We start from the raw sequence: 20,635 nt of genomic DNA, 5'->3' as shown, positions 1-20,635 counted from the left end.
TGCCAGTCTGTGAAGACAATACTGAGCTAGATAGAACAATGGTCTGACTCAGTATATGGTGACTCCCCCCCCCCCCTCGTCTCTTCCTTACTCTCTTGCTTTCCTTTCCACCTCTGGGTTGTTGTTGAGGTCTGGCTGTCTCTTGCTATAAGTTCCATGTCTTGGACTTGTGAGCAGTGATTTCTAACTTTCTTCCCCTCCTTGCTTCCTGCAGTCGGGAAAATGGTTTGCAATTTTTGCAAGACGCTGTGTGTCGCCAGGGAAGGTTGGCAGAGCTGGCCTTTGCCGGCAGCGATCAGCGGCAAGCTTTCTCTTCTCAGGCTGCCAACATGCCCGACTCGGAGCTGTTTGAGCTGATCTCTGAGAACCGCTCCATGTCCCGCAAGCTGGAGGATTACGGGGAGCAGAAATCCACCTCCATCAGCACAGCCAAGCGCCTGGCCGAGTTCCTGGGAGACCAGATGGTGAAGGATGCAGGGCTGAGCTGCCGGTTTATCATCTCCAAGAAGCCAGAGGGGTCCCCGGTCACTGAGAGGTATATCCACTGGCTCGGAGAGGCAGCTTTTTCATTCTTGGTCAGGCTGGGGGTGAAACGCAGGGCAGATGCTGGTCTGTGGCCATCATAAAAGACTGGTTGATTGGGCAGATCTAGAGGCTTTGGGGTCAGGCTCCCTTTTCATGTGGGGCTCTCTTGGGCTGTGCTGGCTGAGGAAGCTTGCCTTCAAAGTTGCTTTGAGTGAGTCACTGTAGGGGAGAATTTGAGTCAACCCCTTATTTAACAGAGAAAACCCAGTTTGATGGGAACAGAGCTCACAGAGGAGATCTGGAGACAAATGCTTAAGATTTTTTCAAAAAAACAAGCAAGATTTACTTGAAGAACTTAAACTTAGAGCGAGAACCTACACCCTCTACTTGCTACCACAAGAGCTGGTCTTGTGGCAAAGGTAAAGTTGTGCCATCGGGTCGGTGTCAACTCGTGGTGACCACAGAGCCCTGTGGTTGTCTTTTTGGTAGGGTACAGGAGGGGTTGACCATTGCCATCTCCCACGCAGTAGGAGACGATGCCTTTCGGCATCTTCCTGTATTGCTGCTGCCTGGTGTTTTCCATAGTCTGGGAAACATACTAGCAGGGATTCGAACCAGCAACCTCTTGCTCCCTAGGCAAGTTACTTCTCCGCTGCGCCATTAGGTGGCTTGGTCTTGTGGTAGCAAGCATAAATTGTTATCTTTGCTAAGTAGGGTCTGCCCTGATTTGCATTTGAATGGGAGACGTGAACACTGCAAGATCTTCCCCTTAGGGGATGGGGCCACTCTGGGAAGAGCAGAAGGTTCCAAGTTCCCTCCCTGGCAGCATCTCCAAGATAGGGCTCAGAGAGACACCTGCCTGCAACCTTGGAGAAGCCGCTGCTGGTCCGTGAAGACAATACTGAGCTAGATGGACCAATGGTCTGACTCAGTATATGGCAGCTTCCTATGTACCTCATAAAGAAAAGAAGAAGAAAGAGAACACAGAAGACGGGAGTGTCCCAAGAGTGTCCCTCTACCAATCAAAAGAGGCACAGAACAGGAATACTGGAAGAAGGGGGGACGAGGGGGCAGTCCTACGGTCTTTACCTCCATTCCTAGTGGTCAGTAGGGGTTACTGGGGTTGGTGCCTATGGAGTTGCATCTCCAACCGCAGCAGTAATCCTTTCCCCTTCCTTCAGGGCCATCCCGCTGGCCATTTTCCAGGCCGAGCTCTCGGTCCGTAGGCACTATCTCCGGAAATGGCTCAAGAGTCCCTCGCTGCACGATTTCGACATCCGCACAGTAAGTGGGGCTGGGACTCTCTCCTGGAGCCAGATGAGGTTCTCTCAGGCTTGCGTCCCCAGGTGTTGTTTGGACTCAAACTCCCATCCTACCGTGGCTATGGGGGTTCTGAGGGTTGTAAACCAGCCGTGCCTCGAGACCCCCATTTGAGAAACCTTGCTCTAAGGGTTGTGGGTCTTCCAAGGGGACCAGTTCCCCTGGCTGGCTCTAGTCCAGGGTGGCTTTCCCTAGAGAGGCCCAATGCTTCCTTTATACTTAACCCGCATTCTCTGTATCTGCTCACAGATCCTGGATTGGGAGTATTACATTGAAAGGCTGGGTAGCACCATCCAAAAGATCATCACCATTCCCGCAGCCCTGCAGCAGGTGAGTGGAATGAGTGGTGAATGAGACACAAGGTTGAGGCCTCCGCCCTCCGATGTGATGGGGTGCCGTACTCTGCAGAGGGCCTGGAGCCTCTTTGACTCTGTAGTTCAGCTAGTACAGGCAAACCTCGTTATAAGTGGAACCACTATTCACAGTTTCGCGTATCCGTGGGTGTCAGACACCCGGCCTCCTTATCCGCAGATACGAAAGGGTTAAAACCTACACATCCGCAGTTCCTAGTGGCCGCAGAGTGAGCCATTTTGTGGCTCATTTTGGCCAAAGTAAAAAAAAACGGGAACAATCTGCAACTTTTTGGGACCTTTTGCGGAGCATTGCTGAATGCCAGGAGCATGGTAGATAACTTGATTTGTCCAGTTTTCACGATGAGGGGTGGTTTTGGGCTCTGGGAACCCAGCGCCTTTATTCCCATTGACTCAGTGACTCATTAGCCGCAGTTTTGTTACCGGGGGGACGGAGCTCCCGCAGATAATGAGATCCACCTTTAGAAAATTATGACTCAACATGCAGTGTCCCACCAGGTGAAGAACCCAGTTCCCCGTGTCCGTCACCCCGACTGGCTTCACAAAAAACTCTTGGAGAAGAATGATGTGTACAAGCAGAAGAAAATCAGCGAGCTCTTCGCAAGCGAGGGCAAGAGACAGGTAATGGGGAAGAGCAAGTGACTACGCATCACCCAGGGTACAGATGGGTTTTTGTTTTTTTTTAAAGAACCTTGATCTTACTGTGCAATTTGAATCATTATTTGGTTTCAATTTTAGTCTTTAAAAAAATTGACTTGGATTACAATGAAATGCGGATTTCACGCTAATGAATTGTTGAGTGAGTGAGTGCCATCAAGTCGGTGTCGACTCTTAGTGACCACATAGATAGATTCTCTCCAGGATGATCTGTCTTCCACTTGGCCTTTAAGTATGCATGCTGCATGACCCAAGATCCTGCTCCTAAGCATTATGTCCACCAATTCGTTAAGTGCTTGTTTGGGAACTATATGGGGAACTTAATAAACCCCTTTTTAATGATTTCTTCTCCAAACACAACCTCCTGAATCTATTCTTCATAGGAAGGGGGGAAGTCGGAGCTCAAACATGAACCCTTTTGTTGCCCTTTCCATCTGCTGGACCTCACTTCCTGCTCCATTTTGCTTCCAGGTCACTGCCAACTTGCCTCAGGAAAACACCCCGTGCACACAGGTCGCAGACATGGAGGATTTTGGGGTCCCCAAGCCTCAACGTTTGGGGGTCCCTGTGTCGAGCAAGCGTAAACGGGTGCCCACAGCAGAGGAGAGCCAGCAGCAGTCTCAGAATCTGGAGCTGACCCAGTCTTGGAGGGAGATCCTGGGCCCGCCCCCGCCCACTGGCACCACCAAGGTAATGCCGCCTCTGCCTGGAGCCCAGTGACAGAGCAGCAGGGTGATGTATCTTGCTGGTGATGGGACTCTGGCAATTTGCTAGTGCGTGGAAGATAACCCAGCAAGCCAACTTCCTCTAGAATCGGAGCCCCGACATCTTGTCTGGAACAGAAGGCTCCTGTCGGCAGCGGCTCCTACGACTATGAATATGTACACATTGCCTTGGAACACAATTTTTTTGAAGCAGTGCAAGGGTTCTCAACTTTGGTGCTGGGAACCCGAGACCAAAGTTGTTGGGTAGACTACAACTTCCATCACGCTTGGAAGTCGATGGCCGTGGACGACAACTTCCATCGTGCTTCGGTCAACAGCTGTTGTGCTGCTGGGGGTGATGGAAGTTGACCGGGGGACGTGGGGTTGGGAGCTTCGGTGCTAGATGTAGCAGAAATTGAACTGACCTCAGAGGAGTCCTCGCTGCTGGTGTTGAAGCTGCATTGAGGCTGCATTTGGGGGCTCCGGATCACAGACACCTCTGTTGGTGGCAGGGGTGCTCTGGATTGCGGAGGGGGGAAAGGGGGCGGCAGAGGGGGGAGAGGAGGAGGCGGGGGCCGGCGGAACCAGAGGTGCAAATACTCTGTGGCTGGCCCAGCTAGTTGTGTTTAAGTCCGGCCCATTGCTCTGAATGGTCTAGGCCGGCCCATTGCTCTGAATGGTCTAGGCCGGCCCATTGCTCTGAATACAAAGATGTGTTTCTTTCTGGATTGAGGGACAGTTGGGGACAGTGTTTGTTTTTTTTTAAAGTAACAGCAGGTCCTTGTCTGCCCACAGGAGGAGCGCCTGGTTTGGCTGTGCTACCACAAGAAGAAGTGGGAGCTGCAGGCTCGGCAGCGCCAGGAGCGCCGGAAGCGGCGGCGTTTGGCGGACGGCGAGGTGGCCCTGGGTGGGGGGCTGATCCGGGCTGGCCCCTCCAAAGGGCTCGGCAGCTACTTGCGCAGGACGGCCCGCAGCATCCTGGACATGCCCTGGCACATTGTGCAGGTAAGGAGGGTCTGTGAGAGTCCTTTGCAGCGCAGGGCAGTGATCCTGGCATGCAGATACCAGAATATCAAGTCAAAGGTTGCTATGTAGAGATGTGTCTCTCTCCTATCATTAGGCGAGAACCAGTAGAGAGTAGTGGCTGGGGGCTGGTAGGGACTAGCAGTTCTTGTTTCCCGCTCTATGGTTCCCTGTAAACTCCCATGGGGAGGGATTGGCCAGCATCGGGTCCCTCCCCAACTATCCTCTCGGGTCCCTCCCCAACTATCCTCTCGGGTCCTTGCAGAGCTGTAGGGGATATCTCCTTGATCCTGCCCTTTCTCCATCCTTCTATCAGTAGCTCTCAAGCTGTACAAACTTATTTCCCTGAACTCATGAGGCTCATAGGATGCTGCCTTCTACTGAGTCAGACCCTTGGTCCATCTAGCTCCGTACGGTCTACCCAGACTGGCAGCGGCTCTCCTACGGTTTCAGGCAGGAGTCTCTCCCAGCCCAACCTCGAGATGCTGCCAGGGATTGAAGCTGGGACCTGCTGCATGCAAAGCAGATACTCTGCCATTGAGTTATGGTCTTTCCCTAATGTGGCAGTCACGATAGCAACTTACCTCTTAGATCGCAGTTATAATGATGGCTGTAATAATGAGTCCATCAAGCACTATAGGAAATGTTAAGCAGCAGTAATCATCATACACGGGCACATTCGTTTATCTATATACCACCCTTCCAAATGCGGTTCAGGGTGGTTTACGTGAAAATAAAAAAATACATAACAATTAAAATCAGCAACTTAATTATAATCTGAGTAAGATCTTGGTTGAAATGGTTAAGAAGATGATGGATTGAATATATATATGATCGATATACCAGTTTAATAAAATCTGTACCAACTGTACGTTTTGCAAATGTTTTTGTATCTTGCTGTACCATCCTGTTGTAACATTAATGTATATTTCTAATACTCAAACTTATAAAAGTTTTTAAAAAACCACACAATTAGAAACTAATTTAATAGCCGATTAAAATTACAACTAAAACAAGATATCATTAAAAGTCAGGCTAAAAAGATGGGCCTTTAAGGGTCTCCTGAAGGCCTCCAAGGAAGACCATCTTATATCCAAGGGGAGCCCTTCCACAACCCAGGCATGTCCACAGAGAAGGCTCGATCCCAGGTCACCACCAGATGAATGGGTGGCACCTGAAGACGGACTCCTCCTGGTGATCTTAATGAGCAATGGGGATCTTGTGGAGAAGATCTCTTCTGAAAATTGATATTTGTGCCCAGCGATCAGGAATTAGAATCAGCAGCTTCGAAATCATCGCATCCCCTCTGGATGTCCCCCAACATCCTTCACACCTCTAAAAGTTCACAACTCCCACAGAATGTGTGAGGAAACGTCTCCGCGCAGACCTGGTGCTACGTTCTGGGTGTCTACTAACTAACTAGGCAAAGCTTGGTAAGCTAACTGGGCAAAGAGGCACCTTTTAATCGTGGTGATTCTCTTTATTTAGCAGGGGGAGAGTAACTGGCCCTATCCACCCAAGCACAGGACATCCAGTGGCTGTTGCTGGTGTGTGTCTTATGTTTCTTTTTAGAATGTGAGCCCTTTGGGGACAGGGAGCCATCTTATTTTGTTTGTCATCTCTCTTTGTAAACCGCCCTGAGCCATTTTTGGAAGGGCGGTATAGAAATTGAATTAATAATAATAATACTGGAGACGGCTGGCTCTGCTCCCTGCCGGAGTTCCCAGGAGGCTGAATTCACTGCTCTGAATCACTTCGCAAACTGAGCTTGCATCTGGGAACTTGGCATCACTTGTCCTCTATCTGAAAAAGCAGCTGAGCTGGTCGAGGCAGTTTGCCTGGCACCGGCTCAGTTTTCTTTGGGGGCATCAGGTGTGCATTGCTGTGACGTGTTACCTACTGTGGCAGAGAACCCCAAACAAGCCAACTTCCTCTAGGATCATCAGAGCCCAGACATCCTGTCTAGAACAGAAGGTGACTCTTGGCTGCGGCTGCTCCAACTATGAATATTTATACATTGCCTTGGAACAAAAGTTCTCAAAGGAGTTACGCAGAAAAACAAATGAGATCGGAACATCGGAAGCTGCCATCTACTGAGTCAGACCCTCGGTCCATCTAGCTCAGTATTGTCTGCACTGACGGGCAGCGGCTTCTCCAAGGTTGCAGGCAGGAATCTCGGCCTGATCTTGGAGATGCTGCCAAGGAGGGAACTTGGAACCTTCTGCATGCAGGCAGGCAGGTGCTCTTCCCAGAGCGACCCCCTCCCCTCAGGGGAATATCTTATAGTGCTCATACATGTAGTCTCTCATTCCAATGCAAGGCAGGTTGGACCCTGCTTAGCAAAGGGGACAACTCATGCTTGCTACCACAAGATCACTCCCTGTCCCCAAAGGGCTCCCAATATAAAAAGAAACATAAGGTGGACACTAGCAACAGCCACTGGAGGGATGCTGTGTTTGGGCTGGATGGGGCCAGTTGTAGGGATGTGCCCGAACTGGTTCGGAGGCCCTTTTCTGGACTGGTTCGGTGGCAGTGGGGAGGGTTACCTTTAAGCAGGAGGGAGGGTGCTCTTACATACACCGCATTTCCCCCTCCGGCGCTGTGTCGAAAATCGCTGGCTGATTGGCGCAGCAAGCAGGGACGCTGCCACTCTGCGCCAGCGATTTCCGGCACAGCGCCGGAGGGGGGAACGCGATATAGGTGAGAGCACCCTCCCTCCTTCTTAAAGGTAACCCCCCACCACCGCCAAACTGGTCGTCTGCCGGTTCGTGCACACCCCTTACCAGTTATTCTACCCCACTGCTAAAGATGAGATCATTGCCACTTAAAAGGTGCCTCTTTGCTCAGTTAGCGAGGGTTATGGAATGTGTGTTGGAAGACTTACAATAATCTGTGTGTGGAGAGCTGGAAACTGGCGTTTCGAGCCTCCCAGGTTGTACAGACTGAATGGGGTCAAGTGCGTGATGGTTGCGCTTCTGCCAGGCAACCCTGCTGCCCCTGTTCAGATTCTTGGACACATCTGAGGCCAATATCACAGACTCCAGAAGGATTTCTGTCAGAGCTTGTTCTTTAATATATTCTTTCAATACAATATGATAATGCTGTAGTGTGGCGAAACCCTTCTAGTGAACGTGGGAGAGGAAAGAAAACATGCGAGCACCTGGGTCATGTTGAATTAACCGGTTTGATGTATTTTACTGAAGCTCCCTCCATTGATGTTGAACAAGTTCTTAGAAGCATCTCGGTTTCAGGTGTTGAAATGTAAACTCGTATAAGCGTCGTGGTTTCAGGTTTCCAGCGTTAGCTTTTAACCGGGCTGATGTTTTGCGATGTTTTACTGTGACCTTTCTCTCTCAGGGTTAGGGTGCCTTGCTTGACTCTTAGGTGATGTTTCAGACTTGCCTCCCGGTTGAGAAATCCTCAAGTCTTTCCCTGAGCAGAACATGGGCTTTCCTTTAGAGTGCAGCCTCTGCCTAAAACCCTCTTCCTCAGAGAAATCCGGTCTTGTTCGGTCTTATATACCTTTTTCTAAGACTCGCCCTTTCACAAGCCTCCTAAATGCCAACTTACTGCTGCAGCCTCTCCCTGTTGATTAAACCCCTTCCACTCTTTACCTGCTGCACATACTGGCATGGAATTACAATAATGTTCTTTGTTTATTATTTAATTTAACATATATTTAACATTATTTTTGTTTGTTTTAATTTATATGCCACCCTTCCAAAAATGGCTCAAGGCCAGTGTTTCCTCTAACAGAGATTCCCAGATGTTCCTCCTCTCAACAACCCTGTGAGGCTGGGAGATGTGTGACTGGCCCAGAGTCACCCAGTGAGTTTTCACTCTAACCACTAATTGTGGCGAAACATGCGGGGTGACTCTCTGCTTTCCTGGGACCTCCCCTCCATAGAGAGATTGCACTGATCCCAGTCGAGGAGCACGCCACTCCTTCGAGGTAGGCTGCCACCAGCTGAAGACTGATCTAAAGCCAGCGACCAGGCTTAGACGTGGCTTCCACAACCTAGATCTGTCTGGCTTGGGGCTTACAGGCACTTAGATGACAATATTTTATTCTGAAAACAACTCAACAGTAGTGCATGTTGAGGCACGAGGCATGTGGGGAAGAGTTTTGCGAGTAACTCTCCAGAACCTGTTAAACTAGACTGAAGCCACTTCAGATGAGGGGAGACAGAGCGCAGGGAGAAAACTCAGACACATTCTCATGAAGGGCCTGGGGGAAAGCATTAGTAGGAGAGGTGAAACTTTTTTAAAAGACATATTTGTATACCGCGCTAAACCAAGGCCTCGGACTTTCCACGGAGGAGATGAAAGAGCAAGAAAGGACAGGCTTCTGTCAGGTTTGCAGGGAGAGCGAGAGCTGGTCTTGCGGTAGCAAGCATGACCTGTCCCCTTTGCTAAGCAGGGTCCACCCTGGTTTGTATATGAAAGGGAGACTAGAAGTGTGAGCACTGGAAGAGATTCCCCTTAGGGGATGGATCCGCTCTGGGAAGAGCAGAAAGTTCCAAGTTCCCTCCCTGGCAGCATCTCCAAGATAGGGCTGAGAGAGATTCCTGCCTGAAGCCGCTGCCAGTCTGGGTAGACAATATTGAGCCCAATGGACCCTATGGTCTGACTTGTTCTGTGTTCTTCCTGAGAGCAGAGCTAGAACCATTGGGTTAAAAATGCAAGTGAATTGAGGCTAGATATTGGGAAGAAATTCCTGCCTGTAAGACTGTGGAACAGTCTGCCTCTTGCAGTGGTGGCCTCTCATGCTGAAGGCTTTCAGATAGAGGCTGGACAGACATCTGTCAAAGCTGCAGGGTTGGACTAGATGACCTTAAAGGTGCCCTCCGACTCCAACGTTCTATGAGGTCACAATGCTCATCTCTCATTAAGAACATAAGTACAGCCCTGCTGGATCAGGCCCAAGGCCTGTCTAGTCCAGCATCCTGTTTCACACAGTGGCCCACCAGATGTTGAGGGCATGCCCTCTCTCCTGCTGTTGCTCCTCTGCAACTGGGATTGAGAGGCATTGTGCCTCTGAAGCTGGAGGTGGCCCATAGTCACCAGACTAGTAGCCATTGGTATATGATGCTGGCTTTAGAAATGAGGCCAGAAAGGAGAGCTGGTCTTGTGGTAGGAAGCGTGAAGTGTCCCCTTTGCTAAGCAGGATCCACCCTGGTTTGCATCTGAATGGGAGACTACATGTGTGAGCACTGCAAGATCTTCCCCTCAAGGGATGGGGCCATTCTGGGAAGAGTGCCTGCATTCTTGTATGCAGAAGGTTCCAAGTTCACTCCTTGGCAGCATCTCCAAGATAGGGCTGAGAGAGACTCCTGCCTGCAACCTTGGAGAAGCCGCTGCCAGTCTGTGCAGACAATACTGAACTAGATGGACCAAGGGTCTGACTCTGTAGACGGCAGCTTCCTATGTTCCTATGCACCCACACTTTGCCTTGGTCTTTCAGCTGGACATTGGGATGCATCCAGGCAGACATTCGACAGGTGCAGCTCCCCCAGTCACTTCCTAGAGATGCCCCTGAGGTGATCCTGGTAATGCCCCCCCTGACCTGACTTGCTTCCTTTCCTAGATTGCCGAGACCAGTCAGCCAGGCCTTTTCAAGCTGTGGGCCGTCATTGGGAGCGATCTTCACTGCCTCAAGCTGAACATCCCGCGTGTCTTCTACGTCAACCAGCGCACCCCGAAACCTGAAGAGAGCACGGTCTACAAGAAGGTACGTTGGGGCTCCTTGCTTCTGATTTCGGAAGGGAGCCCAGTGGCAAGTAGTTAGAGCGCAGAACAGTTGACTGAGCCCTTTGCCTCCATGGCTAGTTGGATCCAGAACCCTGTATTCGTGGCTTCTGTTCCACAGCTGGGTCGTCTTCTGGGATGTTTGACGAAATCTGCATTGCAACCGTTCGATGCAGACACGTGCTACAGAGAGCTGGTCCCGTGGTCGCTAGTATGGATTGCCCCCTTTGCTAAGCAGGGTCCACCTTGGTTTGCATTTGGATGGGCAACTACGCGTGAGATATTTCCCCTTAGGGGATGGGGCCGTGGCTCAGTGGAAGAGCATCTGCATGCTGGCATGCAGAAGGTCCCAGGTTCACTCCCTGGCAGCATCTCCGGGTAGACCAAGGATGTAAGGTGGCTTCTGATGCTCCTATGATAAGGGGGCATTGAATGAAGACCAGAATAGAAGTTACAGTAAATACCATTGGAAAACTAGACACACAGCTTCCATTTTTAATCGGCAGCCATGCGTTTACTATAACCACTAGTTCAGCCTGTTCCGTTCAGCCTGTTCCATTCAGCCCTACCTAGAGGGACAAAGCAGTGAACCTGGGACCTTCAGCATGCAGACATGCAGATGCTCTTCCACTGAGCTAGGGTTCCATCCCCTGAGGGGAATATCTTACAGTGCTCACGGTCTCCCATCCAAATGCAAACCAAGGTGGACCTGCTTAGCAAAGGGGACAACTCATGCTCACTGCAGCAAGACCAGCTCTCCTCGCCTTGTGTTGTGTCTTCTTGGTTGTTTTTGAACACTAGTGTCCTTTTGTGTTAGCCCCCAGTTCATCCCACCCCTGCTCATGAATTGGTTAGCAAAGTCCAGAAATCAAGGGCTGTCTGTTCTGCGTGGATCTATGGCCTGAGCAGATCCCAGGCAGTCAAGAGCTTTGCAAGAATCCCCACTCTCTGCTACGACAGGAGTGGAGAAAAAGGTTCCCAGCACTTGAGTTGCCATGCCAATCTCACCCAGATGGTATATATGTATATGCTCTAGCCCTTATAGAAGCAGAGTTATGGAGCAAAACGTGCAGTCACTATTCTGCTCAGAAATTATTTGAAAGGCAATTTACATAATATGCAAATTAGGCACCCAGATTTGGAGAGCCAAAATATGGCAGCCGTACCCAGCACCCTCCTCTCCATCCAAGCCAGCCTTGTCAGTTCAGTCAATCCTTGTCAACTCGTTACTGACAGGTGAACAGAATTCTTCCCCGCGCAAACCTGGTCTACAGCTTGTACGAATACTCGGTGCCCGAGGATATGTACCAGGAGCACATCAACGAGATCAACGCCAGCCTCTCGGCCCCAGACATCGAAGGGGTGTATGAGACCCAGGTGTGTCCCCTTAGCAAGAGTCAGGGGGGATCTGAAGCTGCCGAGAACTGACGGGGGGACTTTTTTCAGCGTTTGGAGGCTCTTTGAAAGTGCATGTTCATCTCACCAGTGCCCCCAGTAACTCCTTCACACAGATGTTAGTCTTACTTCAGAAACCTGTCTCGCTAGCAGCAATGGTGGGACCGAAGCAGGGAGAGGGGTCCGTGTCCCCCATAACAGGGATTCCCAGATGATGTTGGCCACAGCTCTCATAATCCTCCGCTAAAAGGCCATTGCAGCTGGGAAGCTGGGAGTTGTAGTCGACAACATCGGGAAATCCCTGTTCCAGCTGCACCAGTGTTCCCTGTGCAGGAGAACCTCGTTATTCATGGAACCGCTGTTTTCAGTTCTGCATATCTTACTGACACCCGTTTCCAGTATCCACAGATACAAATGGGTATCCACGTATCTGGTTCCTAGAGGGCTGCAAGAGACCGTGGAGGTCACTTCTGTTCGCCATTTTGTGGTTCATTTCTGGGGGAAATAGGACTTTTTTTGCAGTTTGGCGGGGGCATTCCTGAGCACACAAGGGAACCGCAGAGCATGCTACAGTAAGTTCTGGCCCGCTTGGGGTCCATTTGGGGGCTTTTAAAAAAATTTCCCTCCACCCTAGAATCTAACCCCCCTTTTCCCATAGACCTAATGCCTCATCATTCGTGGTTCCATTACTCGCGGTAGTAGGTGCGGAAAGGGACCCCCATGAGTAATGAGGTTCTCCTGAACATGCACCACGGGTGGCCCTTCTGTGAGACGAGGTGAGACAGTGGTCTCAGGTGGTGGATTATTAGGGTGGCAAAGGTGCCCCCTGCCACGGCCGTAGGAGCCGTGAAATTAATGAGAGAAGTTAACTTCTCCTACTAATTTCATTGAGAGTACTCAGTCAGTACTAATTTTTCTGAAGCCTGTCAGTCAGGCTGAGGGGAGGGGTATGCTGAGCGTTGGTGCATAATCAACCAATCAGGCAGAGGAGGAGGGGCTTCACCTTCTCCCTCCCCTTCTGCAGCAGACACATCACTGGAGGTGTATTGGCTTCAAGCCAGCAATCTTCAGGTGGGGAAACAGATAGTATGGCTGCAGTGCAAGGACTCTGCTTGCCCCTGGGAGCCTTTCAAGATCCCCTGGTCTACAAGGTCTGACAGCAACTCCCCAAGGTTTTGGGCAGAAGTCTCGACCAGCCCTACATAGAGATCCTGCCAGGGATTGAACCTGGGACCTTGGGCATGCAGGTGCTCTACTGCTGAGTTACGGCCACATCCCCTAAGTGGAATCTCTTGCAGCAGGGATTCTCAATGTTGGGTCCACAGATGTTCTTGGACTTCAACTCCCATAATCCCCAGCCAAAGGCCGCTGGGGATTATGGGAGTTGAAGTCCAAGAACATCTGGGGACCCGACGTTGAGAATCCCTGTCTTACAGTACTCGCATGTGGTTGCCCATCCAAATGCAAGCCAAGGCAGCCCTTGCTTAGCAAAGGGGACAACTGATGCTCACTACCACGAGATGAGCTCTCCTCCCCTCTGGTACAAAAAGGCTAACTGAGGCTCCTGGGTGGGCATCGTTCATGTCTTAACATTTGCGTCCTCTTTCCCAGGTGCCATTGCTGCTTCGGGCCTTGATCCGCCTGGGCTGCGTCTGCATGGTCAACAGGCACATGGTGAGGCATCTCACTGGCCGGGAGGCAGAGACCTTTGAGCTGGAATACCTGGAAATGCGCTCTCTGGCCCAGTTCGGCTACCTGGAACCAGGTAAGAAGGCCCCCTGGGCACCAGAAGGCTGCTGACCTGGCAGGCCTTCCTGCTCTGACGCGGGACCCTGTTCTGTGTCTCCAGGGAGCATCCGGCACATCTTCCTGTATCACAACTCGGAAGGCCACAAGGCTCTGTTTGGCCTCTTCATCCCATCTCAGCGCAAAGCAGCTGTCTTTGTGCTGGACACGGTAAGATTGGCGGGGGGCGCGAGGGAGGGCCTTGAGGCTGCAGGGGAAGAGACACGGACCCCTTTCCCGGTGGTGGGCCAGTCTGGAAGTGCCCTTGCTTGCCCGTCTGTGTGTGTGCCTCTCTGGGTGGTGGGACGGTTCTACAAGCTTGAAACGGAAGCTGGCTGACTGGCTGTTTCTTCGTCGCTCACGCAGCAATTTTAAATGGGAAAAGTGCAACCAGCTCACCTGAAGCACGGGGTGGGGGAGAAAGAGGCAAGGTTGATGGCCGAACCAGCTTTTGGCTGGCTGCAATGGGCACCTGTCACTTCTGTGGCAAAGTCTGGGAGGAAGCCAGCCTTGCCCTGTGCTTGAGGGGCCTACTGTGAGCTCTCTCTTTAGTTTATGTCTGTCTTCACACTTGCTGGGTTTGCTACAGGTGAGCAACTGTGGGCTAGGTCAACCTCCGGTCCGCGGGCCCGATCTGGCCTGCACAATTCCTTTCTCTGGCCCTTGGACCATGCTTCCTTCCCCCGCCCCCTGTCTCTCTCATCAATCCTATCCCTCTCCCTCCCTACCCCCACCCGGTTATTGGGAAGTATGATATTCAGAACTTCTTCCAAAAATTATTGGACGTTTCCCTGAGCAAACGCCAGTGTAAAAGTAGTGCCCTCAGCTAATTTAAGTGGCAGGGCAAGAGAGAGGGGAAGAAAGGGAGTGTGAGAGAGAACGGGGAGGAAGAAGACAGAAGATGGCGAGAGATTATGTGCAGCCCCCCAGAGGTGCATCGGCATCTAATCTGGCCCACCACCAGATTTGGGTGACACCCCTGGGCTAGGTGCCCTAAGCCAGGGGTTCTTAATCCTAGATCTCCAGATGTGGGACTACAGCTCCCATTATCCCTAGCCCCAATTGCAGAAGCTATTGTGGCTGAGGATGATGGGAGTTGTAGTCCAACGTAATCTGGGGACCAATGGTTAGGAAGGTTAACTGGCAGCCGCGGAGATGAGTTTTTAATGGGAGGGAGATTCTGACTGGGCAGAGCTGAGGAAGGATTCGAGACGGTGTCTGCATTTGAGCAAAAGCCCATCAGTGTGAGCGGCACATGGACCACGCAGAAGAACTGCCAAAGGCAGAAGCGGGGAGTGCAACCATGTGGTCTGAGAAATGCAAGAATTTAATGCAGGGGGCTGGAGGCAGCCCTACAATGATGCAAGGTGAGGCAGGATGTGGAACCGGAAACAGGTGGATTCTACCTGGGCAGCGTGACCAAAACGAAGACTTTCCTGGGCTCACCAGGATGTAGGACGGGGACTCGCTCATTCATTAAGGAGGACCGGGGACTCACTCATAATCGGGACGTAGGACGGGGACTCATAATAATGATGTAGGACGAGGACTCGCTCGTTCATTAAGGAGGACTTGCTCATTAAGGGGCATGAGGACTCACTCATAATCGGGATGTAGGACGGGGATTCATAATAAGCAGGACGTAGGATGGGGACTCATAATAAGGATGTAGGACGGGGACTCGCTTGTTCATTGAGGACGGGGACTCGCTCATAATTGGGACATAGGACGGGGACTCATAAGGATATAGGATGGGGTCTCACCATGACGTAGGACGGAGTCTCGCTCGTTCATTGAGGATGGAGAATCGCTCATAATCAGGACATAGGATGGGGACTCACTCATAATAGTAGGATGGGGACTCACCAGGATGTAGGACGGGCACTCGCTCGTTCATTAAGGAGGATTGGGAATCACTCATAATTGGGACGTAGGATGGGGATTCATAATAAGGATTTAGGATGGGGACTCACTCATAATAGTAGGATGGGGACTCACCAGGAGTTAGGACGGAGACTCGCTCGTTCATTAAGGAGGATGGGGAATCGCTCATAATTGGGACGTAGGATGGGGATTCATAATAAGGATGTAGGATGGGGACTCACTCATAATAGTAGGATGGGGACTCACCAGGAGGTAGGACGGAGACTCGCTCGTTCATTAAGGAGGATGGGGAATCGCTCATAATTGGGATATAGGACAGGGATTCATAATAAGGATGTAGGATGGGGACTCGCTCATAATCGTAGGATCGGGACTCACTAGGATGTAGGACGGACGCTCGCTTGTTCATTAAGGAGGACTGGGGACTTGCTCATAATCGGGACATAGGACGGAGACTCAATAATGATGTAGGACGAGGACTCGCTCGTTCATTAAGGAGGACTTGCTCATTAAGGGGCATGGGGACTCACTCATAATCGGGATGTAGGACGGGGATTCATAATAAGGACTCATAATAAGCGGGACGTAGGACGGGGACTCATAATAAGTATGTAGGACAGGGACTCGCTTGTTCATTGAGGACAGGGACTCGCTCATAATCGGGATGTAGGACGGGGACTCATAAGGATGTAGGATGGGGACTCACCAGGACGTAGGACGGAGACTCGCTCATTCATTAAGGAGGACTTGCTCATTAAGGGGGACGGGGACTCATAATCGGGATGTAGGATGGGGATTCATAATATGGACTCATAGTAAGCAGGACGTAGGACAGGGACTCATAATAAGGATGTAGGACGGGGATTCGCTCATAATCGTAGGACGGGGACTCACTCAGGGTCGGGACTCGCCAGTGTAGCGCGCTTTCCTGCACTCGCCTCCCTGAAATGCAGCAGTTCCCATTTGTTTCAGCGAGGAGGTTTGCACAGGAGAAGCCGACCGGTGAATTTTGTCTTGTGTTGACGAGTGAGCTGGGGTGCCGTGGGGATTTCTCAGGCAGTGTAGGAGTATAGGACGTCGTCCAGATGGGATGTGGTCCCCAACTCACTCCCACAGGACAGGGCTATGCACTTTTAGGCTTCTTGATATCATTCCACCTGAGGTGCCTCCGAGCCCATTTCCTCCAAAGATCAGGTTCTCAACTGTGCTTTGTACCTCTTTGCTATGATATCTAATCTGTATAACTCTCCCCCCCCCCCCCGCCCCTTAGCATCTATCTTTCTTATCTCTGTCTCTAGGATGGGAGGGGAATTCTTTTTAATTCTTTTTTTTTAAGGTAACAGTAGCTAGAAGAGGCCCTCACCTTCCCCCACCCCTTCCCCCAAAATACTGAGGTTTGATCACCTTCATAGCCTGATAGGGTTTGGAGGCCTGTTAGTTGGTAGCAAAGTCAGAAGAAGACAGGGTAAAGCCAGCAGAATAAGACCCTCAATTTGCAATATATCTGCCCCACTGAAGATCTGAATCATGATGTCATAATTGCATGGGCCAATGGGGGTGTGTTTTCCCCCTCTGTCCATGGTTGCAGTTTTCAGCTAACTATAAAGTATCTTTTTAGGGAAACATACATCAGCTAGAGCACTGACTTTTTTCTTTAGGTATTGTAGAAATATGGTAGGTTTCTATAGCTCTAGATTTGTTCAGTTAACAGAACACTGAATTATAACTTTTAGAGGAAGTTCCCATTGGAGGGGCAGGTCTGGGGGTGTTTTGCCAACAGTGGGCCTCTCTTAGCCCTGCTGGGCTTGTGATCCTTTCATAGGCTCAACTTGCCTCCTTCAGAAAACTACACAGCACCTTTTTTTTTTTTTTTAATGATTTTCCAGCAGCAAAGCTTGCAGCGTTAGACCCAGATTCAAGGAAGTTCAATGTAGGCCATGCAAACTCCTAGGCATCTCTAAGGAAGGAGAGCTGGTCTGGTGGTAGCCATGACTTGTCCCCTTTGCTAAGCAGGGCCCCCTCTGGTTTGCAACTGAATGGGAGACTGCATGTATGAGTGCTGTGAGATATTCCCCTTAAGGGATGAGACTGCTCTGGGAAGAGCATCTGCACACTTGCATGCAGAAATCTCCACATTCCCTCCCTGGCAGCATCCCCAAGATAGGGCTGACAGAGACTCCTGCCTGCAACCCTGGGGATGCCGCTGCCAGTCTGGGTAGACAATACTGAGCTAGATGGACCAAGGGTCTGACTCAGTATATGGCAGCTTCCTATGTTCCACCCTGCATACATCTGGCCTTTGCACCCTGATGGTCTCACAGAGAGTTTTGTGGTACCCGCAGGTAGGGTCTTTTGCCCGCAAGTATTTGTCCCGCATCACTCCCTCCCCCAAGTAACTTGATGCTCTTGGCTTAGGTACGGAGCAACCAGATGCCGAACCTGACCAACATGTACTCGGCCGAGCGCGCCATCATGGTGAAGAAGGTGGGCGAAGAGCTGCTCCCACCGGACAAGCACACCTTTGAAGTACGCGCAGAGAAGGACCTCAAGACGGTCTACAGGGCACTCCAGCGCCTCCTGCTGGGCTACAAGGTAATAGCAAGCCTTCTCCGTCTTCTCAGCTGTCCCGGTCTAGAGTTCCTCCTGGTCCTGCATGGAGATCCTGCACAGGAATGTGTTGAGGAGGGTGGCTGAGAACCCAGCAACTCCTGGAACAGGGCCTCTGGGATTGGCTGTCCAAACCGTTATTCGTGTTTAACTGTGGGGCTTCCAAGTTGCTTGTAGCAGCAGCAGCAGAGGAGAACCTAAGAACAGCCCTGCTGGATCAGGCCCAAAGCCTATCTAATCCTATCTGGTGGGCCACTGTGATTTCCACAGTGGCCCACCAGATGCCTCTAGTAAGCCCACAAGCAGGAGATGAAGGCACGTCCCGTCTCCTGCTGTTGCTCCCCTGCTATTGGGATTCAGTGGCAACCTGCCTCTGAGCCTGGAGGCGGCCTGTAGCCATCCAGACTAGTAGCCATTGATAGACTTACTCTTCATGGATTCGTCTAAGCCCCTTTTAAAGCCATCCAAGCTGGTGGCCCTCACCACCTCCCATGGTCGAGAATTCCATAGATTATTGATGCGTTGTGTGAAAAAGTTCTTCCTTTTTTGTGGGCCCTAAATTTCATGGTCATTGGTTTCATGGGATGACCCCTGGGTCTAGTGTTGTGAGAGGGAGGGAAATCGCTTTCTATCCACACTCTCCACACTTTGCATAGTTTTTTAGACCTCTATCATTTGTTTGATTGATTTTTATTTTATATACTGCCTTTCATAAAAATATCCCAAGGCATTTTATTTTATATACTGCCTTTCATAAAAATATCCCAAGGTATTCACAAAAGTGAATACCTCTTTTAAAGTGGTGATTCTCCTTATTTAGCGGGGGGGAGGGGCAACTGGCCCTATCCGTCCCCAGCACAGCATCCCTCCAGGCGCTGTTGCTGGTGTCTATCTTATGTTTCCTCTTTAGCTTGTGAGCCCTTTGGGGACAGGGAGCCATCTTTATATCAATGGAAGCTGCTTTGGGAACTTTGTTTGGGAAATGGGGTATAAATATTTGTCGTGTATTCATTTGTTGTAAAATCAACAAATCCTCCCTCTCCCCCCCCTTTCTCCCCCCCCCCCAGGATGAGCGCAGGGGCCCCACCCTCATTGCTGTGCAGTCAAACTGGGACTTGAAGCGGCTGGTCGGCGGGCTGCCTGTCCTCGAGGAGTTCCCGCTGGTTCCTGTCCAGGTGACCAGCGACATCAGCTACGCAGTCCTAGACTGGCAGCGGCACGCCGCCCGCCACATGATCCGCCACTATCTCAACTTGGACGTGTGCCTGTCGCAGGCCTTCGACATGAGCAGGTGGGCACTGGGAGGGCCTGAACTGGCAGTGGCAACAGCTCCCGGATCCAGCCCTAAGAAGGCAGGGAGGTGCCCCTTTAGAAAGAGGCCTGTGATTGGAGCTTGAGTCCTGAAATCCAGGTGGCTAGGCTCAGCTTTATCCCAGGCTTGGCCACCCCAGAAGCCTCGTGGAAGTTGCACCCCCGCTTTTCCTTCTGGGCCTTAAGCGGGCTGGAGGCCTGAGCAGACCCTTCTGAGAGCTCATGCAACAGTTAGGTTCAGAACTGAAGCAGCTGCCTGACGCCAAGTCAGACCATCACTCCGTCTAGCTCAGGGTCGTCTACACTGACTGGCAGCAGCTCTCCGAGGTTACAAGCAGGAGTCTCTCCCAGGCCTACCTGGAGATGCTGCCAGGGAGCAAATCTGGGACCTTCTGCATGCAAGCAGGCAGATGCTCTTCCGCTGAATGAGCTGTGGCCCCTGTCTCTTAAGGGGGTTCGCTTACAGCTAGGGGTGTGCACGGAACCGCAGAGCTGCGGTCCGGCACTGTGGGGTGGGTTCCTTTAAGGGCGGGGAGGGTTTACTTACCCCCCCCCCCACCGCTTGCATTCTGCCACTCTGTATGTGGGGGGAAGTCACATGGTAGCCAGAAGTGAGGGTTGCCGCGTCCTCCATGGCAGAGCCGTTCTCAGTGGCTGCTGGGAGGCGGCGGAGAGGCGCCGAAGTGGAGGCCGGCTTCCTCTTCGACTTCATTATTGGCACTGGGCAGCAGTAATAACTTTCAAAACTGTGAGTCAAAGCGGCTGGCGGCATTGCAGAGGGACAAGGGGCAGCAGGGAAGTATCCTGCTGCCCCAATTATTACATTAAATACACGCGCTGGACGGGGGCAAGCGGTGGGGGGGGTAAGTAAACCCTCCCCGCCCTTAAAGGAACCCCCCCACCCGGACCCGAACCAGCCAGATCCGAACCAGTCTGGACAGTCCGGAGGCCTTTACAATGGCCTCCGGACCAGTTCGGACACACCCCTACTTACAGCAGACAGTGCTCACGTTGGTCTCCCATCCAAATGCAGGCCAGGGTGGACCCTGATTAGCAAAGGGGGTGATTCGTGCTCATTCCCACAAACTCCCCAAGGATGTAAAGTTCCTGGGCCAAGCCTGTATTTGTGGACCGCCCTAAGCTATCTTGTAAGGGCGGTTTAGAAATCAGAGAGAGAGAGAATGAATGAATGAATGAATAAATAAATAACTAGCCAGCCAGCCCCAGGGACTCTGCCAGTAGCAAGTGAGGCCTAAATGACAGGAGAGATTAGGTTTATTGGTGTACATGGTATCCACCTTCTTA

At 51.3% G+C, this 20,635-nt stretch overlaps 1 protein-coding gene across 2 annotated transcripts in view; it reads left to right on the top strand.

The window, feature by feature from the left end:
• Window positions 1–20,635, top strand: part of POLE (DNA polymerase epsilon, catalytic subunit) — a 66,775-nt gene that overhangs the window by 25,314 nt on the left and 20,826 nt on the right. For both annotated transcript variants that reach the window (XM_053280337.1, XM_053280339.1), the window contains exons 26-37: window positions 321–535; window positions 1,707–1,809; window positions 2,095–2,175; window positions 2,715–2,837; window positions 3,345–3,563; window positions 4,373–4,582; window positions 10,188–10,331; window positions 11,585–11,725; window positions 13,355–13,508; window positions 13,593–13,699; window positions 17,828–18,004; window positions 19,087–19,310. In XM_053280337.1, coding sequence (XP_053136312.1) covers window positions 321–535; window positions 1,707–1,809; window positions 2,095–2,175; window positions 2,715–2,837; window positions 3,345–3,563; window positions 4,373–4,582; window positions 10,188–10,331; window positions 11,585–11,725; window positions 13,355–13,508; window positions 13,593–13,699; window positions 17,828–18,004; window positions 19,087–19,310 — 1,898 coding nt within the window. The remainder of the gene's footprint in view (window positions 1–320; window positions 536–1,706; window positions 1,810–2,094; window positions 2,176–2,714; window positions 2,838–3,344; window positions 3,564–4,372; window positions 4,583–10,187; window positions 10,332–11,584; window positions 11,726–13,354; window positions 13,509–13,592; window positions 13,700–17,827; window positions 18,005–19,086; window positions 19,311–20,635) is intronic.

The sequence above is a fragment of the Hemicordylus capensis genome, chromosome 15 (genome assembly GCF_027244095.1).
Source record: "Hemicordylus capensis ecotype Gifberg chromosome 15, rHemCap1.1.pri, whole genome shotgun sequence".
Classification (NCBI taxonomy): Eukaryota; Metazoa; Chordata; class Lepidosauria; order Squamata; family Cordylidae; genus Hemicordylus; species Hemicordylus capensis.
The sequence above is the reverse complement of the archived record's forward strand: the minus strand, read 5'-3'. Positions and strand labels throughout refer to the sequence as shown.